This window comes from Crotalus tigris, unplaced genomic scaffold (assembly GCF_016545835.1).
Source record: "Crotalus tigris isolate CLP2741 ecotype Arizona unplaced genomic scaffold, ASM1654583v1 scf7180000024345.2110221, whole genome shotgun sequence".
Classification (NCBI taxonomy): Eukaryota; Metazoa; Chordata; class Lepidosauria; order Squamata; family Viperidae; genus Crotalus; species Crotalus tigris.
Window position 1 is genome coordinate 607767 of NW_024100514.1, and position 25562 is coordinate 633328.

General features: G+C 38.2%; 1 protein-coding gene across 7 annotated transcripts in view; it reads left to right on the forward strand.

Annotated features, from left to right (window-relative positions):
- The window catches only part of BPTF (bromodomain PHD finger transcription factor), an 82541-nt gene that overhangs the window by 30398 nt on the left and 26581 nt on the right, over nucleotides 1-25562 (forward strand). For 3 of the 7 annotated variants that reach the window (XM_039326823.1, XM_039326822.1, XM_039326827.1), the window contains exons 9-21: nucleotides 327-458; nucleotides 571-700; nucleotides 4027-4162; nucleotides 5108-5362; nucleotides 5837-8180; nucleotides 9674-9798; nucleotides 12260-12388; nucleotides 12492-12642; nucleotides 15031-15154; nucleotides 18795-19047; nucleotides 21475-21636; nucleotides 23920-24071; nucleotides 25145-25268. In XM_039326823.1, the coding sequence (XP_039182757.1) occupies nucleotides 327-458; nucleotides 571-700; nucleotides 4027-4162; nucleotides 5108-5362; nucleotides 5837-8180; nucleotides 9674-9798; nucleotides 12260-12388; nucleotides 12492-12642; nucleotides 15031-15154; nucleotides 18795-19047; nucleotides 21475-21636; nucleotides 23920-24071; nucleotides 25145-25268 (4217 nt within the window). The remainder of the gene's footprint in view (nucleotides 1-326; nucleotides 459-570; nucleotides 701-4026; nucleotides 4163-5107; nucleotides 5363-5836; nucleotides 8181-9673; nucleotides 9799-12259; nucleotides 12389-12491; nucleotides 12643-15030; nucleotides 15155-18794; nucleotides 19048-21474; nucleotides 21637-23919; nucleotides 24072-25144; nucleotides 25269-25562) is intronic. The other 4 variants (XM_039326828.1, XM_039326829.1, XM_039326824.1 and 1 more) reach the window with 3 other exon arrangements.

The following is a 25562-nucleotide window of genomic DNA, read 5'->3' on the forward strand; positions in this document are numbered from 1 at the left end:
AACATAAAAGCAGTAGGTAGTTGCTTCTGTTGCAAAGAAGAGAACAGATATAGAAAAAACATAGCAAAGGGGTGGACATTAAGAAGGGATTTGAATGAAAATAATATCAGATTTTATATTTTATCATACTATAGATATACGTCAATAGACCCAGGATTGAGGTGGAAGATAGGGTTATCATCACTTCAAGGATGTTTGCTTTTTTTGTGGGGTTTTTTTTTTTTGCATCACTGTTAGTTGCTATTTTATTGTTTTTCCTTTGCTGTTGAAGATGGCTTAGTAAACACGACCTACTTAATGTATTTCATATTTTTGTCAAATCACAGATCTAATTGGATCAAAGCTGTCCAGATGTGCAGCAAACCTAGAGAATTTGCATTGGCTCTGGCTATATTGGAATGTGCAATTAAACCAGTTGTTATGCTGCCCATTTGGAGGGAATCCTTGGGTCACACCAGGTAACATATTTGAGTGTGTATAAAAGCATTTCCATTCATCTCTCCCAGAATATTTGACAATGCTAGGTCAGTTTCATACTTTGAAATTCTCTTATATGTATTATATGATTAGGTTACGCAGAATGACAGCGATTGAAAGGGAAGAAAAAGAGAAGGTGAAAAAAAAGGAGAGAAAACAAGAGGAAGAAGAAACCATGCAACAAGCAACTTGGGTGAAATATACGTTTCCCATCAAACACCAGGTATTATTTCTAGATAACATTACTCTCTTTTTCTTTTCTTTTTTTTAAAACTAATTTATTTTAGCAGATTGCTTCTGCTCTTTGAGTAAATTTAAAAGGCTGTGAATATTAATGGAATGAGAGTTGAAATAACCGCAGTAATACAATAAACAACAAAAAAAAGAAGGGACCTGAATGAATTTGGAGTGCTGCTGTAATCAGATCCCACTCCATTTTGGATGTAATCTTGCTCATTTGATCATCAAACGTCTTTGATATTGAATGTGGTTAGAGTTAATTAAGGGAAATTCTTAGATGGACCCTTTTTCTTCTCCCCCAGTGAATTCTGAGTGGAGGTCAATTTCTTAGGAGTCCAGCTGGGAATGGCAAACCTATATCCCCAAAAGAGTGTGTGTGATCTTTTTCTCTCTTACTCTGGTAAGCATGGTACGTAGATGGTTGTTAAACAGCTAGCTGAGAAGATCACAGAATTAAAACCCACTGACTTTTCACTTAGCCCACGGGAATTCTGACAACCAGAATCTGAGCAAGAGGAAAAGGAAATTTTGGAATAAAATTGCTCCCCTTTCTCTTTCAAGAACCCCTTTTGCAAAACTTGTGAAAACCGGTACACTCTGAATTTCTCACTTTGTGGGAATAGGGGAAAACAGGCAGTTCTGACAGACCATTCCTTCACATGTGACGGTCATATCCCAAACCCACTAGTATTTGCAAGGTGTGTGACCTGAGAGCTGATTGTTAGCCATCCTGGGTGACTTTTACAAGAACAGGTAGAATTCTACAGTTGTGATCACTGAGACTTGTCTGAATTTCTACCAGAAACTCATTCGGAAGTGCAACTCTGTAGTACTCCCTAAATTTTAAAAATTTGGAAAATGGGGTGCAATGAGTCGGCATACCCAGTTGAAAAGAGAGGGCAAAAGGTTTCTCAGATCAAACAAAGGTGACACCACAACAAGAGTTGACAGAGGATGCAGCTGTTCATAATGAAGTGAATCAAACAAACAAAGAATAAGGCCCAGAGGACAAAACGGACAACCGAAAACAAATGTGAAGTGACTGCCCAAAATATTGCATTAATAAACAAACACAATCCAAATCATCTGAAGTAATATTTGTATTGCATATTCAAGACACTTTCCTTACTATTTTACCTAGTCCTGGAAATCGCACAGTAAAAAAAAAACAATTCAGGTAAACTGAAGCAAATTTAAATAAGGACAATAAAAATGATCTGGGATAAAAAAAATCTTGTGAAGAGAGATTCAAGAAATTAGAAATTTTCTTCTTGAGAAAGAAGAAAGGGGATATGATAGTAGCAGATACCTGAAATAAGTTTTTAAAGGACATCAAGATCTGTCCTATGTGTAGAAGAATGGATTTCAGTTAACAGAAAGCAGATTCCATTTGAATATTAGAAAATAGTGTCTAAAGCAGTGGTTCTCAACCTTTCTAATGCCGCGACCCCATAATACAGTTCCCCATGTTGTGGTGACCCCCAACCACTTATATATCACCGGGTGCCAGGGGCATGGCCAAAGAAAAGGGGGGAAAAATGGCGGACAGCCTTGTTTGGCGACCCCCGTGAAATGGTCGTTCAACCCCAAATGGGGTCCTGACCCACAGGTTGAGAACCACTGGTCTAAAGGGTATATGGGCAGATTGACACTGGAGCCAATTAACGGAAGAATTGAAAAGTAACATAGAGGTAGATAGTTAAATCTCCAAATTTGGCTGTATTTTAGCAACGCTACCAATGCTGAGGAACACTGGAAATTATAATTCAGGAATAGCCAGAGAGCCACACATTTTCATATTCTAAGTATGAATTCAAAAGAATGAAAATAGTGAAAAAAGTACCCAACTCACTAAGAGGCCTGCCCAGAGTTCTTTTTCCAGCTTCACTGGAGTGCTTATCCTAGCAGTATAGTCTGTTGATACACACTATGTTCTATAGCAGTTCCCTTGGTTTGTATAATTGTAAACTTGCTTATTTAAGCATCGTGTGTATGTGATTTGTGACTTCTTAATTAAGACTTACTTTGTTTTGGTTAGCCCCTGTAATATACCAGACCCTAACATGAAGAAAAGGTTTTTTTAAAACCCTCTTATATACTGGTTATTAATTCTCCCTACCATATATAATGCTGCTTTTAATGGGTTGTTTTTGTTCCAGCTTTTATTTTAGTTTAATTCCAGAATAGGATTTGTAAACTGCTTTAGATTTCTTTGTAATAAACTATTATGCTGGTTTTAATATAAATAATACATAAACTATATTAGTTGCCTTCTTGAATGCAGTTCATATAGTACCATAGACACACTTCTCGTTTAGTGACCATGTTCTGTTCCAGAGACAGAAGGTTAAGCAGAATCGTCACTAAGGGGACATGTGACACACAGAGAGAGAGGGAGAGAGCAAGAGAGAGACTGCAAAGATACTGACTGGTGCGGTCTCATTCAGTTAAAATTCTGTTGTGCAGTATGCCGGTGTTACTCAGCGTTGTCAAGCAGATGAAATTTGGTTACAAATGTATGCATTGGCTTGAAATGAATTTTTAATTACTGTTATATGCTGTCATATTTGCAAATAGCTGCTAACCTAAATAATCAAGCTAAATGAGGGATACATGTATTGTTACCACCGAAACAGTATTTAGTGCTAACAATCAACAGTAATTTAGGAGAGAATATTCTTGGTCAATCCCTTTAGCAAGGTAAGAAGGAGCAGACAAACATTCTGTTTTAAATATCTTGCCAGTTACTGTTTGAGTTAATCAGAGTTGAGAACCTAAGCATTGTTTGAACTTCCAAGGAAACTAGAGAAATCAGGGTTTAAGATTATTTGCCTTTTTCAAGTCATATGTCTGCTCCTGGTATACTAACCTCTGACGGTGAAGAGTGGCTGTTAACTAAGGCACCTCTATTTGCACAAACCTAGATTTGCACCAAACCTAGTTTCAGCGTTAGCTAAATTCTTAGACAGTTTTATTTTTTTTCCTAAAGCTAGCTGTTTTTTATGCTCAAGAAACCTGAATAATATTGTCATCTTTTCATTCTGATGAAAAGGATTTTTGTTTTAGGCAGAGGCAGTTTGCTCTGGAGGATATGTGCACTCCTAACCAATTATTTCTAAAGTGCTATGCAACTTTTCATTGTAAAAATTAAATTGCCAAGCAAAAGATTGTTTAAAACTTGAATGGATAAGGTGTTAACTTCTAAGAAAAAAAGAAAATTGTGGCTTTTATTTCAAAACCATATTTTATGTGTTATAAGGCTGCAAATTCATATAAAAATTAAGAAAATATATTTCAACTTTTTCATAGGTCTGGAAACAAAAAGGAGAAGAATATAGAGTAACAGGATATGGTGGATGGATATGGATTAGTAAAACACATGTTCATAGATTTGTACCCAGATTACCTGGAAATACTAATATCAGTTATAGAAAGTTACTACTTGGTAAGTGCTGGAAATTGTCATTATCTTTTTTTATTATTTCATTAAATTTATTATAACTGACCAACATATAGCTATGATTTTGAAATATGAAGTGAAGTTGAAAATATCAAACATCAGTTTTCACTATTTATTTTCAAGCAATATTGTAATATTATTTTAATTTCTTTCTAGCAAGCATTTTAGGAGACAAACATCTGTAAAATATTCTGTTTCTGTCAATTAAATATGGTGTTGCTATAAAATGTTGCTAATTATTCACATAAGGATCTTAATTTTCTAAATAATGGAAGAAGCAAACTACTGTAATTTGGTTTCATGTCAAATTTCTACAGCTGGTCAATTTAACTACATTAAATTTTGTAATTAAAGAGAGATTTTGTGATTTTAGTAATGTACCCTAACCCCAGTGTAATCGATTCGAAGCTATATAGAGCAGACTCTGACAAGTAGACTGTTTCCATAAATGAAAATAGTTTTTATTGATTTTCTCCCTGTCTGATGTGATCAGAAAATCTGTTCTGGGAGATTAAGGGGTCTTTTGGCATGGTAGGAAAGAAAGTACTGTAGCAGCAGGAAAAGGGACAAAATCACTTCTGTTTTTCCTAGTGAGAGCCTCTACAAGATCAGAATCTTTTTGCAAACAAAATTGTTAACAATTGTTAACGATGTCATTTTCTAATTGTTATTGATACAGAAATAACTATGTTTTTGATAAAAATAAAAAAAATTGATAGTCAGGTTTAATGAATTATCTGTGTTAAGACCCTATTGGAAAATGATCAGTAACATTACTATAAAAGAAAATTGCATTTCAGGAGAAGAAATAAACTGATCTACTGTAATTGTAGTAGTCCTATTTCTGAACATAGCACTAGGCTTTGAAAGCCTCTGTTAGAGGCTTATACTGACAAAGTGACCAAAATCATATGAGTATTTTTTTATCAGCAAAGAACAATACTGCTGCTATCACAGAACAACAGTACGAATTGGATAAAAGGAAAAATCCAGCAAAAGTAAAAGTAGAGCACTGTTCTTTGAAAAGTAGAATAAAAAACTTCCATGAACCACATAAAAAGGACCAAAAAGAAACTGAACATTCTGAGACCACAAAGAAAAGTCAAACCAAGGAAGAAAATGAACTAAATGAAGAAAAAGCTGAAATTGATGGACTTTTTGAAAAACCAGATCATGCAAAGGAAGGTAATAATAAACATCTAACCTTTCATGATTGAGTGAGATGTTTATGTGTGCAATGTTTACTTGAAGACAATCTAGAGAAAATAATTATTCACGGTAGAAACAGAGTGCTTTATTAATTCCATATGCCTGCATATATTGTTGCAAAAGAATATGTGATCAGTCACAATTTAGATTAGCCTTCCTCAGTCTGAATTCATTCCAAATGGGGGATTTCGGACTTCCAGGATTCTCTACCTAGTTCGACTATGCTGTACATAAGGGTGGGGAACGATGGCCTCTTTATGACCTGTGGACTTTGACTCCCAGAATTCCTGAGCCAGGCACATGTCCTAAAGGTTCCCCATCCCTGCTGTACATAATGATGGGAATAAGTTATATAATTGGAAGCTGTCCTGGTTGGGGAGCTCTGACTTGGGTTTGTCAGTATGTGTTAAATAATAAAGTGTTCTACTGATTAAACATTATTCTTTATAGATGAAAAAGGAATCTGTGAAAACGATAAAGACATCAAGGAAGAACCTATGGAAATAGATGAAGTAAAAATGGATACTTCCCCCAAATGTGAAGAAACTCCAATCAGTGCAGATTTAATAAATGTTAGTGAAGGTTTTCACTTAAGGACATGTTACAAAAGGAAAGTGAAAACATCAAAATTAGATGGACTACTTGAAAGAAGAGTAAAACAATTTACACTAGAGGAAAAGCAGCGATTAGAAAGAATTAAACTTAAAGCTGCTTCCAATTCCTCAGATTGTAAATCTCTGAGTCCACAAAGGAATACAGATGCTCTACCATTAGTTAAGACAGAAACAGATGAAAAGAGAGCCCATAGTTTAGGTACAAAGCAATCTGAAGATCCTGTTAAAGACTGTTTGTCACCTAACAATATCCAGTTCAATAAAAACAGTGAATCAGTCCAATCCTTGTCTTGCTTGAATAGACTTTTAGATGAAGAATCAGACCTCATTTCCGATCAGTGCTCAGATACTCAATGTTTGATAGCAGCAAATGCTCATGGAAGTGCTTCTGAACCAGCAGATACAGAGAAAAATAAAATGCTGAATAAGGAGGATGATAATTCAACCATGGAACATTCTCAAGCAATAGACAACAAAGAATCAACCAAATGCAGTGTGTTAGAGGACAATGAAAAAAGCTCAGAGGAAATCACAGGACCTAATTGTGAAGATAATATACAGCCAGAGGGAATTGAAAAGAACTGTGAAAAAGACACTGCATCTCTCATTAAGGAAGAAAATGAGACATTGAAAACTGAAAATCAGGGCCGTGATTCTGTAGAAGCTTGTAATTTAGAGGATCATCATGCAGCAAATAAAATAAATGTGAGTCTACCTAAAAGCAGTGAAGATGCATCTGAACCAAAGATTGCATTAAATCCCAAGCCAGACCTTGAAGGCCTGAAATCATTGCGAACTGAGCTTATTTCAGAAAAGGCATTTGAAGCCCAGATTCCTGACATCATAGGAGAAAACATCATTGATGAAATTACACACTGTAAAATTGCTGAAACAAATGGTGAAAAGCTAGAGCAGGCAAAGTGTGATCCTCCAACTTCCATAAGCAAGTGCATCGATCAGATTAAAAGCATTGCTGATAAAAACAACAATAAAAATGGAGAACATGATGTCCAGATGGACAGAGGAAAGTCAGCACCATATCAGATGAATGGAAAAGATGCTGATTTTAAAGTATTACCAAATGAAGAATGCTTAAAAAGAGAAGCTCTTGCAGAAGCTGAGAGTAATCTTGACTCTAAAGTCAATAATATTAATAAAAACAATCTGCTAGGTAAAACATTTCCCTCTAATGAATCTGTAAAACCATTTATGAATGGAGATATCGCTGTGGAAGATGTGGATGACAGAAGAAATTCAGACAATGAGTTTTCTATAGGGAGTTCTGTGGATCCCAACTGTGATTCTAGAGGTGGTGTTTTACCTCAGGGGGATACATCTCTATCTGCTCAAGACAGTGGAAGGAAGCAGTGTTCTTCTGAAAGATCTAGTCCGGTTGATGATGCATCCATCACAGCTATCCATTCCTGTAACGAGAACAGTATAAGTAGTGAAACAGAATGCATGGAAATTGAATCTTCGTGTGTTAAGAAAGCTGCCCTCTCGCCTGTAATTTCATGTGAAGAATCTAGTTTGAGTAACGACTTTGCTGATCAGAATGGACTGCAGACACACAGAATTAAAAACATCAATGGAGAAAATGCAGTGAAAGCGGTTGTGACAGAAGTGACCACCACATCTACCATTTCTACAGAATCAAAAACTGTTCGTAAAATGTCAGAGCTTTCAGCAGTCAAGGAGGATACAGAACGTGTAATGTCATCAACTGAAAATTGTTCCATATCCACTATAACAACCACCACCACCACCACTGTAACAAAGCTTAGCACTCCCACAACCAACAGTAGTACCGATGTTATTTCTGTAAAAGAGCATAGTAAAACCGTGGTTACGACGACAGTGACTGATTCCTTAACCACCCCGAGTGGAACATTGTTGACTTCTATGACAGTCAGCAAGGAATATTCCACACGGAACAAAGTGAAACTAATGAAATTTACAAGACCTAAAAAAACTCGTTCTGGAACAGCGTTGCCATCTTACAGAAAGTTTGTTACTAAAAGCAGCAAAAAGAGCATATTTGTTTTACCCAGCGATGACTTGAAGAAGCTGGCAAGAAGAGGAGGGATTAGAGAAGTTCCTTGTTTCAACTATACCGCTAAGCCTGCTTTGGACATCTGGCCTTATCCATCCCCAAGACCAACTTTTGGCATCACTTGGAGGTACAGTGTTATAACAGTGTTAAAAAAAAATGGAAACACTGAGTGGGAGAAGATTTGGTTGTGCATATGTTGTGAACGTATTATAATCCAGTACTTTAATTGTCACCACTTAAAAATCTTAATTACTTATGATTTTGTCCCTTAGATACTGGACCTGTACTTAACAGGAGAATAATATTCCTTGTACATGTATTTAGAAAGAAAGATTTATTGGCTGCTTCTTAGTCAGGATATGGAACAGTATTGGGGTAGGGAACCTTGTATCTAATGCAAATTTGGCAGTTTTTTGCATCTGATATGTGGAGTGATGATGAAGAAGGAGAGTTTGCAGAGGGTATGCACTTGTAAGGATTAAATATCCTGAAAAGTACCCACTGAGATCAAAAACTGGAAAGTAGGAACATCCTGAAATCCCATTCTTTTTAACTTGAGGCTCTTAGAATGAATGCAGCCTAAAGAAATGAACACTGCAAAAAAATTATTATTTTAAGATTAATCAAAAGGATGGGTAGAAAACTCTGATATCCAATGCTGAGCTATGATACAGAATTATAGGTAGTCCTTGACTTGCGACCACAATTGAGTCCAAAATTTATGTTGCTAAGTGAGAAATTTGTTAAGTGAGTTTTGCCCCATTTTATGACTTTTCTTGCCACCTTTGTTAAGTGAATCACTGCAGTTGTTAAATCAGTAACACAGTTGCAAAGTGGATCTGGCTTCTCCCTTGACTTTGCTTGTCAAAGGTCACAAAAGGGGATCACATGACCCGGGAACACTGCAGCTATTACAAATATGAGCCAGTTGCTGAGTGTTCAAATTTTGATCATGTGACCATTGGGATGCTACAATGGTCATAAGTGTGAAAAATGGTCATGTCACTTTTTCAGTGCCATTGCAATTTCGAACGGTCACTAAACGAATGCTTGTAAATCAAGGACTGTCTGTAATGACTGCTAGTACTATGTGTGCTTCTATATGTGAAAGTGCACTCCATTTTTAACTATGATTGAAAGAAAAACATTTTTATCTCAGAAGATCTATGGCAGTGGTGGCAAACCTATGGCACGGGTGCCAGAGGCGGCACTCAGAGCCCTCTCTGTGGGCACGCACGCCGTCACCCCAGTCCTAGGCCTTCAGCTGGGTTTTATAAAACCTTTTCGCTTTAGGCCTCCATTGCCGTGTGTAAAAAAAAAAAAAAGGTTCAATCAATCAGTCAATTTCAACCTCTCACAGGGAAAAAAAAAGATCTTGCAAAGTTGGAATTGATTGATTGAACTTTTTAATCCCACCCAGTCTGCTGTTATCACCGTAGCCACGCCCACCCAGTGGGCCACACCCATTCGGCATCCAACAACGCATAAGTGGATTTTGGGTTGCAGTTTGGACACTCGGTCTCTAAAAGGTTTGCCATCACTGATCTATGGCATTTAAGCTGTTTCTTTTAGGATATTGAAGGTGGCCAGCCAATGAATTTCTTTTTGGTTTTTTCCCAGGTACCGACTTCAAACTGTAAAATCTTTGGCAGGAGTTAGCCTCATGTTGAGGTTACTGTGGGCATGCCTAAAGTGGGATGACATGGCTGCCAAACCTCCACCAGGAGGAGGAACTACACGGACAGGTAGAGTTGACTTTCAGAAATCTGGATTAATTAAACAGTTTTGCAAAATGTGTAATATATTATGGGAACTAGAACTCTGAAATCAATTATTTTTATGGAATTCTGTTTTGGGTTCATTTATATTTATATTACACTTTTTGTTCCACTCAATATATTATATTTGGATGACTATGAATGAAACCGAAACTAATTTCAGTCCATGATTTAATAGGAAACTATGATCACACTACTAAGCACAGACTAAAACAATTTTATATAGCAAGAGGAAGATACTAATTACAAAGAAAATATCCAGAAATGCCGACCACTGGCACTTTCTAGTATTGCATTCTGGATTCTGTTGAACAGAAAATTCAAAGCATGCTGACATTGGTTTCAGAGGAAAGCATTCCCTGGTATTAGAAACCAAACTCAAGCATAAAATACAGCACAGTTCATTTAACCATGAGTTTTCTGTGAGGCCTAAATTGGGGGAACTGGTTAAAGTACTTCGTATAAACTAAAATGACAAACTGGTTTCCATTGTTCTTTTATAGAGAGCTACATTTTACCTGTTGGAATATTATAATAATGCTGGTTTAACAAACTAGGGAGCCATGTTCTTGATACTCATTTCCATAAAGCTTTGCTTATTAAGACATTATATCTGAGTATAAATATAACCTGTAACTTGATTTTTACTTGGTCAGGCTCATTTTTTATTAAGTCTTTCAATCCTTTAGTATTCCATCAATATTGGGCGTTCAGGATAACATAATTCCCTGGGGGTTAGATATCTCTGTCCCTACTGGTTCTCTGTAAGGCCCTAAAGACCTGGTTTTGTGACCAAGCTTTGGGCCCAGGATATGTGGTTGAGCCAGTATCTTGGAACTGAATGATAACCTTTTGTTATGGTCTGAAATATCTTTGTCGATTTCCAGAGCTTCAGAATACACACGACAGATATCAGTTTAAAAATCAATCCTCAAAATAATTTTTCAAAAACAGTGTAAAAACCAGTGAAAAACCAGTTAAAACTCTTTTAGTTTTGGTTTAGTTCAGTTTTTAATAATATTTTATTCTGTATAATTTTTAATGTTTTAATTATTTTTTTTACTTGTTTGATAACTTGTAAGCTGCCCAAGAGTCACCTTGTAGAGGAGGTGGGTGGCATAAAGATTTAATTAATTAAATTAATCCAAACGTATAGACTGCTTGTAAGAGAATACTGCTTAATTTGGATTCATTTTTAATATATTAGTCATTTAATTGCAGGTAAATCTGCACTGCTTAGCATTTGCCAGAAGTTACTGAGGGAGAACATCATGGAGTTTTGCGATTGAGTCTTGATCATTGTCACTGAACTTTTCCAGACCAGAATTTGGGCATGACAATATAAAATGCATTTCCCCTTTTTTCCCTACTTCTGTGCAGATGTTTTCTTGCCTCCAAATGCAGTAGGCTACTATAGATTCCTTCTGACACAGATCTCAACTATTTGCTTTACAAAAAGGTTTTTGAAGTTGGTTCAAGGGCTATAGAAGGCAGAGTGCTGAATTAGTCAATGAATTACTCATTTTCTGGCTGGTAGAAAAGACATTTCTGTTTCTCATTCATCTTAAAGTTTTGCAGTTAGAAATTGCAGTAGCCTTTTCTTTTTTTATCTGTTCTGTTACTCTTTAATTATTATTAATTATTGTTTAAAATTATGGCTATTCTGCGTTTTATCTTAAAGATCTTATGTTCAAAACACGCAGCTATTTTCATCAAATAAATGTAAGAGTGCAGGTAGTCCTCGACTTAATGACCACAACTGAGCAAAAATTTGTGTTGCTAAGCAAGGCAGTGAAGTGATTTATTCTCATTTATATGACTTTTTGCCACAGTCGTTAAGTGAATCATCGCAATCATTAAATAAATCATTTGGTCATTAAACGAATCTTGTTTCCCCCATTGACCTTGCTTGTTGGAAAGTGGTGATCACATAACCTCAGGACAGTGCAACTGTCATATAAATACATGCCATTGCCAAGGGCCCAAATTTTGATCACATGACCATGGGAATGCTGTAACAGTCGTTAAGTGTGAAAAACAGTCATAAATCACTTTTTCAGTGCTGTTGTAACTTTGAATGGTCACTAAAGGAATTTGTAAGTTGAGGGCTACATGTAATATTAGTCACATTTCTGTACTTCATTTCATTTTCATTATGAGGTTTACCTAATCAGTACCTTAAGCCTAAAGTTACAAAATTGTAAAGAGTATCCTGACATATTGCACAATTGATTAAAACTTTTTTTTAATAATGGAGGTTAAATATGAAGTACCAGCATGGTTTTTTTTTTGGGGGGGGGGGGGTTCTGCACATATGCTAAAACAAACTATAAATGTGCAGCTTTTAAACCAAAACTCCAGAACTTCAGCTAACGTTTGTGGTAATGTCTTTTTACATTGGTGAATGAATGTTCAAATATATTTCTAGAAACATCAGAAATGGAAATTACAACAACTGAAATAATCAAACGGAGAGATGTTGGACCATATGGGATTCGATCAGAGTACTGCATACGGAAAATTATTTGTCCTATTGGTGTTCCAGAGGCCCCCAAAGGTAAACATGGGTATAAAATACACAAATAACCTAGATAGACGAATATGACCTATGTTCATACTGATATTTAACTGAGAATTGATTGGCGTTGCTTTTTTGTCAGAAACGCCAACCCCTCAGAGGAAGGGTCTTAGATCGAGTGCTTTGAGGCCCAAAAGGCCAGAAACACCAAAGCAAACAGGACCAGTCATAATTGAAACCTGGGTGGCAGAGGAGGAGTTGGAATTATGGGAGATAAAAGCATTTTCTGAAAGGTAAGATGACAACTGAAACTTGTTCTAGCTATACCGAGGTACATATTTGAATGTATTTATTTGAGTTATGCCAGTTGGTTTAACAAACTAAAACCTCAGAAAAATCACAGAACTGTAAGTGCAGTTCAGAAAATACAAACGGGGAAAAAAATCCCTTCTTGATACCATTGTTTCTTCATTTCAGTGAATGTGATGCAAAATGTGAATGTGAATGTGTTTACAAAAAAAAACTCTTGAGGCTGTTAAATTGATTACAGTTAATAAAACTATACAATCCCTTTTGTTTCCTATTTCTTCATTTCTATTCATTCTCTTGCATAGTTACAACCTATCAAATTATGTATTGGAATTTCTTTTGTATACCCTTTCTTTCCCCAGCTTTCTAGTAATTCTACTCAGGTCCAAAATCTTGTTTAGTTTTTCCAGGTTTCCTTTTTTTTTACCTGTTTGTACTCAAGAAAACACAAATTTTGAAAAGTGGAAACTTCTCAAATTTCAGTATCGCCTACCCTTTCCGTTTATCTCATCACGAGATCAGAGTTTGCCTTATTAATGGGATGGGCAGCATATAAATTTAATAAATAAATAATGATAGCATTTTGTAGTTTTATATCCTATGATTTCTTTGTCTTCATTTCTTGTGCTGCTTTTAGGAGTTGCTGGGCTTATTTTAGCACAAGGCAATAAAGTACCTTTCATATTTGTTGTATAATATGTTCCGTAAGTCCTACCACAATAACAGTATTATGTGGTGCTAATCAGAATTGATGCATTGCCTCCCTCTGTCTTTATTTTGGGCACCTTTCTTCTGAGCTTTTTAAGATCTTTTAAGTTTTTGAGCTTTAAGCCCCTACGTCACTTAATAATAATAATAATAGTAGTAAAGTTGGAAGGGACCTTGGAGGTCATCTAGTCCAACCCCCTGCTCGGGCAGGAAACCCTACACCATTTCGGACAAATGGCTGTCCAGTCTCTTCTTAAAAACTTCCAGTGTTGGAGCATTTACTGCTTCTGGAGGCAAGCTGTTCCACTGATTAATTGTTCTCACTGTCAGGAAGTTTCTCCTTAGTTCTAGGTTGCTTCTCTCCTTGATTAGTTTCCACCCGTTGCTTCTTGTCCTGCCTTCAGGTGCTTTGGAAAATAGCTTAATTCCCTCTTCTTTATGGCAGCCCCTGAGATATTGGAATACTGCTATCATGTCCCCCCTTGTCCTTCTCTTCGTTAAACTAGACATACCCAATTCTAGCAACCGTTCCTTATATGTTTTAGCCTCCAGTCCCTAATCATCTTTGTTGCTCTTCTCTGTACTCTTTCTAGAGTCTCAACATCTTTTTTACATCGTGGTGACCAAAACTGGATGCAGTATTCCAAGTGTGGCCTTACCAAGGCATTGAAGAGTGGTATTAATACTTCACGTGATCTTGATTCTATCCCTCTGTTAATGCAGCCTAGCACTGTGTTGGCCTTTTTGGCAGCTGCAGCACACTGCTGGCTCATATTTAGGTGATTGTCTACTAGGACTCCGAGGTCCCTCTCACAGTTACTACTATTGAGCATGGTGCCACCTATGCTGTACTTGTGCATTTGGTTTTTCTTGCCTAAATGTAGAACCTTGCTTTTTTCACCATTGAATTTCATTTTGTTAGTTAGTGCCCAGTGTTCAAGTCTGTCCAGATCCTTCTGTATCTTAAGCCTGTCTTCTGGAGTGTTGGCTATTCCTGCCAGCTTGGTGTCGTCTGCAAATTTGATGAGTTCCCCATCTATCCCTTCATCCAAATCGTTGATGAAGATGTTGAAGAGTACTGGGCCAGAACAGAGCCCTGGGGCACCCCACTACACACTTCCCTCCATATAGATGCAGTTCCATTGAGGACCACTCGCTGAGTACGGCCGGTCAGCCAGCTCCGGATCCATCTACCCCACATTTTCATCTAGCTAAACTGTTTAATGTGGACATTAAAATACTTCAGCTAATGCAGCAAGCAAATCAGATATTGCAGGAAACGTCTTGAATTAAATTCAGAGGTGGTCAACAGTTGGTTCTAAAGGATATAAATGAAATTCTACAATTCTCTTGTCATGGGAATGGCATAAGAAAAGCAACTGGGGACTACATAGGGAAAATGTAATGAGATGTTCCTTTTTTTAAATCTCCCAGCAGGAAGTTTTTATTAGATCCCAGTTTCCTCTAGACTTGGAGAGGACCAGGTTTAAGGGCACTCATAAAATATTTCAGAAGGAAGAATAATGTATAACGTAGATCCTGTTGATGTTTGAAAATTCCAGGAACTTAGATGCACTATGCTAATAGCTTGGAAATTAGTTTTCTTGATTAAAAATTGTAATTCCTTTATAATGGTCGGTATTTTCTATACTTCTTTTTTGCAGGGTGGAGAAGGAAAAGGCCCAGGCAGTTGAGCAACAGGCTAAGGTTAGTGAACAGAAGAAGGCAGAGGAGTTCAAGGCTCAAATGGAGACTCAACTCAAACAGCAACGATTGGCTGCCCAACAGGTGGGGTAGCCTTTTAGAAGTCCCACCTGTTAAAGTTTGCATTTATGTACAATTAGCAAATTAGCATGGAAGTGTGTCTTCATTGAACATCTTCTTATAAGTAAAAAATATATGAAACTTCCTATTGGGAATCTAAATCTAAAACTTCAGATTTTTGACATTTGTTGTACTTGCTTGTATTACACATTGTGTGGAATATGGTGGCTTTTCCGCAGGGTTGTATGCCTCTGCAAATTTATGTTGCAAAGCTATTAAGGGAAATGTTGACAGAATATATAATTTGGCAGGCTCTGGTGAATGTAGCTTTTGGCATTCTGCCAAGTAAGCAATCAGAAACACTTCCATGTTGGAATGGAAATGGGATTCTTAGTTAGATATATTTATATATCCACTGATACAGAATTAATCTGCTGTGAATGAGACGTGCACACAAGGCTGACATCTGTCTGATAATTAACTGTCATTAACACTTGCTTTTCCGCTTACTTGTCATTGATTCTTTATGTTGCATCCATCTCGCTATTCCAAGCAAAATGCTCACTCAAATCAGGTTATGTATTAATGTAAAGTATATATAAAATATAAAATGAAGCAGATCATAGGTTCCTGGCATTCATGAACAAAACAAGCAATAATAGCAAAAGCAAAATGAGAAAAAGGAAGATTCATTAGAACCCTTCTTTTAACGTGCTTTATTGACAAGGACATAAAAAAACAGTTCTTTTAAACACTCTAGGAAAGTGTTCAGTCCTTTCTTCTCTAGCAGACATGCTATTTCATACCAGCTTTTTAGTTTTACAGTATAGCAACACAAATACAACTCTCTGTTCTTATTAATAAAAGATTTAAGGTGTCAGAAACCACTCAACATCAGGACAGTATGAATATTCTTGCATATACGCACAGAAATATATATATCAGAGTTTCAGAAGTCTATATTTACAAAATCGCTTCATAATCAGTGTTGTGAAAGTATTTATTTGCTTTCTTGCTATGGCTCAAGTGCCACTTAGTTCTCAGTGGCTGACATCAAGCAACCACATGGAAATAAATCATAATACATCTAAATAATAAATCAATAAATCAGCTTGATCAATTATTAGTACATTACATTAAAATAATACAAAAGTAAGGAAGATAAAAGTTTTCAGATTTGTGCCAGCGGTTGCCTCCAAAAATAAACCTCCCCTGAGTGCACCGGCCAAGAAAAAGAAATCCTCATTATCCCCTGTGTTTTCAAATCTTTTCAGAAATCCAACAGAGTAGCTTGTTCTGACCTGAGGAGCAAGGTATTCCAAGCAAGGAATACCATCATCGAAAAAGCTGATGGCACTCCCTTGTAAAAAAGACTCTGGGAAGCCTTCTCTCCCAGCTCATACTGGGTGGACAGAGTTAATCTGGAGCTGGCAGTTTCAAAGATAGCAAGGTCCTGAATTTTCAGATGGTCTTCCTCGGCGGCCTATCTAGAAATCATTGCAGTAATCCAGGTAGATGATGACGAGGGCAGGACTAAATAGGCACTGTGCCTCCTGATCCAAGAATAACCACAGTTGATGCATCAAATACAATTACGCAAACATTCCGGCTATTGTCTATTATTGAAGCAGGAGCTGGGGGGGTCCCGAAAACCCCTCGGATTGCAAGTCAGCTCTGTCTGGGGTAGCACAATCTCCCAACTAGTACTAATTTCTGTATTATTAGTTTTCTAATACACAGCAACTTCATCTTGCCAGGGTGGGGTCTGAAACTATTTTTTTCCTATCCATTTCTTCGTAGACACCAGGTCTTGTCCAGTTGGGATCAGGGCTATTGTTTGTTTATTGATGCAACTTCGTCCCATACAGACTGGGACAAGCTTTCCTATTTCTGTTCCGTATCTGGGACTGAATCCTGTCTGAAAGAGACTCAGAGGACCCATTTCATTTCAGAAGTCACTGCAGCTATATGCGTATTCCCAGAAATCCTCTTTAAAGGTGAAGTGATGGCTTCTTTAAGAGGGAGCGTCCCATGTTTTCCCTACTGAGAGGGGAATGCCTTTCTCTCGTGGATGTGTTCACCATTTTCTAAACCCTTCCTTCTGTAATTTCTGTGGCTGTTTTCTCTAGCCTAATAGCGGAGGGGTCCAATCCACTAGATTAGTGTCACAGAGGATTGTGTCAACTTCTTCTGGATCCATATGTTCAAAATAAAGTTTCTTGTCATCTCAGTTACCTAGAATCGCAGCTTTATCCAAAGTACCTATAGTATACTTTAAAAAATACTACCCAACTAAAATCTTACATAATAAATGCAGGCCCTATTGTATTAAAAATGTATCAAATAAGGGTTTTTTTAAAAAAAAGAATCGGGAGTCCAATATTTTTTTTTTAAAAAAAAAAACCCCACTCTCAATTCAATACTTAAATATTTTACTTTCACCTTCATAATAAAGATTTCACAGAGTGTTCCAAGCACTGCATATTACAATGGGTTGGATCCAGAGCTGCCATGTTATGGAATCTGGTGAATTGGATGTTCTCTGGAGGAATTCTCTTCTCAAGTAAAAGGTGCCAACTGTGCTGGATGCTGCCAGTCCATGCAAAAGAAGACCCCAGATATAGAATCTCAAAAAATCAGCAGAGGTCCTGTCTTTCCTTATCCACTCTTTCTTAGAAAGCTACAAAAGAATTGATGCCGGTGCTCCTTCTTTCAAGTAGTGAGTGGGAGGACTGGATACAAGAGTAAAAGAAGCAGGAATTGTATGAAGAAGCTTCTCAAATACTGGCCAGGGATTCCCAACTCAAACAACTCTTAGCTGCTGTTGAAAATTTGCTTTCCAGGTTTGGGGATGCTTTGACAAAAACCATGACTTAAGCATCCTATGATCTCAGGCAGGTCAGAATTTATTAACTTATGGGTGCGTTTATTGCTTTTCACGAATGCCGTCCTAAAGCACTCTTCAATGGTGCTACAAAAATTCAAATTTAAAAGCGCCAAGTTACAGAAATGCTACCAATCAACAAAGAGCTCTTTGTAGTTCAATTTCTTAGCTGCTAAATTATAATATAGCAGGTCTCATATGGTCAAGACCTCAGTGGATAACAGCTTCTGTATTTTAATAGTCCTTGGCAACTTTGTAATGGCTAACTGCATCCGTTCTAGTTGGCCTTTTCTTTACAAAATATTTTATCTCAAATTAGTGGAATATCCTGAAGGATGATGTAAGTGAGCTTGTCCTTTGCACATTTATACAGTTGTATTTGCATATTTACATAGTTGTCCAGCTGTATTTAATAATACTTGGTTCCAAAATATGTGCATGAAATTCAGCCTTAATTTACCTGGTCTACAGTATGGAATGGGCAACTTCTAGGCCAGATCGCAAGTCTACCTTTTCTGATTCATGTGACCATGTCTGGTATGATTGGCAAAATAGAAACAATAGATTATCTTTCCCCCCCCCTCAAAAAAAAAACCTAGCACATTTTGGCCGTATAAGTGATATGACCTTGCTTTTTTTTTTTTTTTTTTTTGTTCCTCTCACCTGTACATTTCTTAATTACAAAAGTTGCCCACCTTTGTATTCTGGGCTAAGAATGATGATACAGTTGCATAGATTAACGAAAGCTATTCTTTGTGATATGATGTTTAACTCTCTTAGAAACGACTGGAACAACAGAAGCAGGTGCCTATCGTCTGTGGAGCGGCTACAGCTACTACAACTAGCAGTACTGTGACCACAGTCTCAACTCCTCAGAAAGTTGTAGTAGGCCAGTTACCACGCTCCATGCCCAGTGGAGCCAAAGTAGTGCTGGCCACCAAAATGGGATCTCCAGCTACAGTAACATTCCAGCAGAACAAAAATTTCCATCAGACATTTGCTACCTGGGTTAAACAAGGCCAGCCTTCAACAGGTAAAGACATTAGTTAAAAAAAATACTCTCCGTGGGTTGTCTTAACTTGGATCTGTAGTAACAGTTTTTTATTTGCAATATTGGAGCCTACTAATATACCATGGACGCCAGCTATGGTCATTGGAATTACCGGGAGCTGCTGGGGAGGTTGCAGCTAAGAGATAGTTTTACAGAGTTGCTCTTTGCAACTGGCATTGCCATTATCTGAACAGTGTAGCTCAGAAAGCTCCTTGTGTGTAGCTTCTTCTGGAGATGTCAGCTGAAAAGCAGAACCTTTATACTAACTGTCCTGAAGGCGCTTGTGTGATTGACGCAGGCTGTTTTCCTGGAATTATTAAGCCTAACCAGAGAGTTCTTCAGAAAACATATCCCACAATTGTGTACGATGACAGTGCAACTTGTCAGCTTGGTATATTTCTATACTGCTTACAAGAGAATAAAAATTGCCTTTGTTGGATCAATCTGGGAGTCACTTGTGATCATTAAGTGAATCTGGCTTCTCCCACTGACTTTGCTTGTCGGAAGCCAACCGGGAAGGTTACAAATGGTGATTACATGGCCCTGAGTCAGTGCAATTGTCATAAATACATGCCAGTTGCCCAGTGCCCGAATTCACGTGATCACGGGGCTACTGCAACGGTCATAAGTGTGAAAAACGCTCATAAGTCACTTTTTTCAGTGCGGTTGTACCTTTGAATGGTCACTAAATGAGTGGTTGTAAACTGAGGACCGCCTGTATGCATTCTTACAGGGAGGGAGATTTTTTTGTAGAATTCTGAGCTCAGCAAACATGTAGCTATGAATGATATCTCTGTAGTATCATTGGTTCTAGTTCATGGTAGGATGCCGAAGGTGTGTGTGTTCAACCTAGTTTCTTCCACAAAGTTTGGATTTTAAACCATGGAAACAAATCTCTGGGATAATGAAGATTTTTTTCCCCCTTCTTTTTGCAAAAAGGAAATAACATTCTTTGTGCTGGGTAAGAAAGCACAAAGAATGTTGTGTGTGCTGATTCTTTTGTAAGCCCCACTGACTTCAGTGGCTCCTGTTTCAAGACATCTCATTCTCTCCATCCTCCACCCTGTGTTGTTGAGGGGGAAAGTCTGGAATGGAGATTCTGTAGGGGTAGAGACAAGCTAGAGAGGCCCTGCCTTGCAGATTCATCCTCTGTATATGGCAGAGAACAAAAGTAGGGTAGGGATGATGTGCTTGTCTCATTCCCTTGAATTAAGTGACAGTTTCACCTTTTGCATGTTTTACCTGCCTACCTGCAATTTATTATTTTTTATAAGTAACTCAAGGTGGTAACCATAGCTAATACTCCTTCTTCCTATTTTCCCCAGAACAACCACCCTGTGAGATGGTTGGACTGAGAGAAAGGGACTGGCCCAAGTCACCTAGCCAGTTTTCATGGCTAAGACAGGACTAGAACTCCCAGTCTCCTGGTTTCTGGCCAGCACCTTAACCATTAAACCAAACAGTCTCTCATCAGTTCATTATTTTCTCCACCTGCACAGTTGCCCGCTTTCAACTATATCTTCCTCTGTTATTGAATTCTAGAAAAATGCAGGATGACCCTTCCTCCATTTGTGAAGAAAATTATTTGAGGGAAAGTTTAGTTAGTTTGTATATCTGTTGGAACTTTCCACAAAATCTTAGAGCAAGGAGTTTGTTGTTCCAACGACTCCTTCCCCCCCCTCCAAGAATTGGTATTTAAACTAATTTGAAAGTTTACTGGATTAATTTAAATATTATAATAAATATTGAAAATGTTTTTATGTATTACCACATCCATAGTGTTATAAAACTCAGTCTTGCCTTCCAACTCTTAACTAAAGGATTCTTTAGCCTTTTTTAAAACAAAGACAGTGTATTTAAAAGCCATAGTGCAGTGGTGGCGAACCTATGGCACGCATGCCAGAGGTGGCACTCAGTTGCCCCAACCCCGCCTCCCCCTGCAACCCCCTCCTCACCAGCAGCTTGCTTGGAGGAGAGGTTCCCCCAGGCGCGGCCCACACAGCAGTGCAGCCAAGCACATGGCAACCAGGCAGCAGGGGCAAGACTCCGCCCTCGCGCCCCATCACGTGCAGATGATGCTGCAGGGTGCAGGCGGAGGGTGTGGCTGCCATGGCACTGCAAGGCTGCCTGGACGATCTATGGTGAGTGGCCCTGAGGGCGGGTGGAGCGGGGGCGGGCCAGGGGCGGGCCGATTTTTGGGCACTCAGTCTCTAAAAGGTTCGCCATCACTGCCTTAATGAATGCAGCTGCACTATATAATGATGTTGTCTTCTGGGCAACATCGTTGAAATAGCAAAATCGTTGTTGTTGCTATTGATTGATTTATTGATGTGAGTTAATTGTCAAAAGAAATCTATACATTGGGATTTTTTTATATTTTTTTTTTGGCCCCAATTTCTGGTTTATTAGCCACCAGCACGGCTGCTACGTCAGCAACCACCATTTCTAGCAGTGGTCAGACTTTCCAGATTGCCAGCAGTCCAGTAACCATGGCGGGCAAAGTGATTACAAAGCTGCCTCTTCCTGCAAATAGCAAAATAGTTGCTGTTAATGTGCCAGCTACTCAAGGAGGTAGGAAAATATCATGAAAAATTTTTTTTAAAAAAAATAGGGGGGGGGTTTCCTAGTAAATTATCTATGAACTTTGTTTAGAGAAGATTATTTGGGATTTGCTCATAATCTCTGTTTTAATTTCTCTGACTGGCATTTATTCACACTGGCATCTATAAATTCCCATGGAGTTGTCTTTCACAGCCTGAAGTGAGAAACATAGCTAGTGTTTAAAATCAGTGTCAGTATACGGTTTATGCATGGTGAACATTAAAGGAAGCTAGAAGCAGACGAAAGGCCCAAATTGCAATTTTTAATCTGATATCATTACATGTACTACTGGAGAATAATCATATTCACTATATTTAATTTTTATTATCTTTAAACGTAAACGAAATCAAGTTTAGCTATTGTCTGTTATTTTTGATTGATTGATTTATAACATTTATTTATTCGTAATATTTATATCAAACTCTGGGTGCCTCTCTATCACAATTAAAACAGCATTAATAATAAAGCAATATAATACACATATTTCTAATACCATAAACATTTAAAACCTGGCATTAAAGCTGAGCTTTCAAAATACAGTCCCTCAGTTAAATCCTCTCAACCATCTCACCCTGTCCTAGCACCTGGGGCTGTGACCAGATCTTTAATGCTTTTTGGAAGGTTAGGAGGATAGAGGCCTGCCGAGCTTCAAGAGGAAGGCATTTCATAGGGCAGGGGCTGCCACAGAAAAGGCACCCTTCCTGATCCCATACGATGGCAATCTTTAAGGGAAGTGACAAGGAGTCTGCCCACCCTCTCTGAACTGGTAGGATGGGTAGATGCCCTTAGGAAGAGGGATCCCGCCGATAACTGCAGAAGTTGTGGGTGCTCCATCACTGAAGGCTTTTTAAGAAGAGAGTGGACAGCCACCTGTCTGGAATGGAGTAGGATCTCCTGCTTGAGCAGGGGGTTTGGACTAGAAGACCTCCAAGGTCCCTTCCAACTCTGTTATTTGTTATAACCTGGCCCTGAGCCATATAGAACTTTAAAGATAATAAGCAGCACCTTGAGTTGCACCTGGAAGGAAACTGGAAGCCAGGGGAGTTTGCGCAACAGAGGTGTTATGTGGATAAACCTAGGGGCATCCATCACTGTGCTGCCGCTGGACTAGTTCTGTGATCTTCAAGGACTAGTTCTGTGATCTTCAAGAGCAGTCAGCTTCATATAGAGCAGGGGTTCTCAACCTTGGCAACTTTAAGACTTGTGGACTTCAACTCCCAGAATTCCTCAGCCAGCAAAGCTGGCTGAGGAATTCTGGGAGTTGAAGTCCACAAGTCTTAAAGTTGCCAAGGTTGAGAACCCCTGATATAGAGGGTGTTTCAAAAATCCAAAGCAGGAAGTGACCAAGACATGAGTGTCAGCCCTCCCAGGTAAACCAGGGACAAAACATGACTAGATGAGCTAAATCTACCTTATTGTAAGGCTATATTAACAAAATCTTGCAAGCCTTAAAGTACAAATGTTTCTGCCTCGCTTGTCTGATTGTTCCCTTGGCAACATTTTTCCCTCATCCCCACAGTCCATTGCATTGAATGACCTGACCGTGAGGACCTCTGATCTAAGAGATACAACTCAGTCTGGATGGGGGAGGGGATGCCACCTCATACAGAGTCAGGGATGAAATGTCATCTGGGCCTAGAGAGCCAAAAACTCAAGAGTCATCCCATCTTGCTAGGTTTGAATCAAAGCTGGTTCCTCCCCATCTAGATCCTTGCAGCCTCTGAGCAGTTGACCAGTACCACCCTAACATTTCCTGTCCGGCTAGGAGTGGAGATATATAACTGATAACACCCCACTCCACACTGATGACCTTCCCTAGTGGTTTTATGTAGATGTTAAAAAAGAGAGATGAGAGCTCTGGGGCATCCCACGTTGCTGGGGCCTAGGTCTCGACCTCTCCTCTCCTACAACACAGACTGGAACTGGCCACGGAATCTATAACACAGTGCCTGCCACTCCCAAGCCCCAAAGCCTGTCCAGAAGGATACCATGGTTGATGGCATAAAAAAAAAAACACCAAAAAGTGTTAAATGTTTGTATTCACTTTATTCAATGTTAGGAATGCAGAATAGACTTGTTCAGCCAAAATGTTATTTAATTCACAAGTCTAATCCTTGACATTTTTGATACATTTTTTTAAAAAGTTGGAATCTTAAAACAAAAATCCACCAGAATGGCACTTTAAAGAATATGTGGGTTATTTTGTGACTTGGCAATGCTTTTAAATTAATAAATACATTGCTCTCCCAATAGGCGTAGTTCAGGTGCAGCAAAAAGTGTTGGGCATCATTCCATCAACTACTGGAGCAAACCAACAAACATTTACTTCATTCCAGCCAAGGACAGCAACTGTAACTATTAGGCCAAATAATACAGGGACTGTTTGTACAACAAGTGCTTCACAAGTAAGTTTCACTCTTTCTTCTATTAGGATAATACAGGGTTTATTTGAATCACTTGGGGATGATTTCAGTTTGTATTATTACTTAGTACTGTAATACGTTGAAACCTGTCTTTTTGGTTGCTCATGGTGACTTACATGGCAAGCCTATGCTGTGTGATGAATTGGGTTCAGATATAGTTTGGGGCCCAAAGTCACCCAGTGAGCTCTCAGGATGGAATGGACCTTTGAACCAGAGAATCCCTGATTCTGCATTTTACCCAATATGCCAACTTGCTCTCAGATGCGTTAAGAATGTTGCATTTGTGAAGTACACTATTGCCAAGCACAAACCATCATTAGATTTTCTTGATATTTCAGGATCAGTAAATGTTCCATAGGCTAGTTCAGGGGTAGGCAACCTTGGCTTTTTTATGACTCGTGGACTTCAACTCCCAGAATTCCTGAGCCAGCATGGCTCAGCTTGGAAACCTCTCCCTTTCCCCTCAGCGTGGCTGGCTCAGGAATTCTGGGAGTTGAAGTCCACGAGTCATAAAAGAGCCAAGGTTGCCTGCCCCTGGGCTAGTTAAACTGGATTGATTTTCTGTGCTAAATATGTGCATGTGTGAAGCAATACATCTATAAGGCAACCTGGTGAATACTGTTCAGTTGACTAGGGGCAATACTGACTAGCAGTTCTGGGTGACATACGATTCAGATGTTACTTTGTCAAAATATCTGGAGTAGATTACTCAGATATAAAATGTCTGAGAATAATGTCATTTGCATATATATATATTTTACCATAAACTGACTGTCATTTTGGGGAGAGAGGCTGCAGCTACTGCTACTGCTGAATGAAGTTATATGCAAAAAAAAAAAGTGTTAAAAGAGTATGAACAAAAGAACAGAGGTTGAAATAGAAAAAAAAGTAGTTTGATTTTTAAAAAGCTTTCTTGTGGCTCCCTGTGAAGAGTATTTTATTTTCATAGCTTTGTTTTGTATCCTTGGACAACTTTTAATTTTTATATAAGTTACTTTTGACGTATCTGCTGCAGGATAAGAAAAAATTGAACAGTTTGTTTGTAACTTATTCAGGTAATGCCTGGGACACCTCTTCGGCCTGGAATGACGGTCATCAGAGCCCCTCTTCAGCAGTCATCTCTAGGAAAGGCCATCATCCGGACACCGGTAGTCGTACAGCAAGGTGTTCTTCCAACCAGTAGGTTATTTTTTAAAAAAAAAATAATTTCCAGTATGTGCAGGTTGTGGTTCGTTTCTCCATTTTCAATTGTCTTCTGTATCTTCCCACTTATTCAAATGTGTCTAGTTGAAGGATTTGTATTTAAATCATTGATAACACTCTTATAGCTTTAAGATTCAATCACTATTACCAGTACTAAAAGTTAAAATGGCTGGTTGCATTTTGTAATCCATAGTTCTTTTTTCCTGCTTGAATCAAACGGGATCAAAACTGATGCTTAGGCGGGCAAAGAACTCATGCTAGTACTACAAT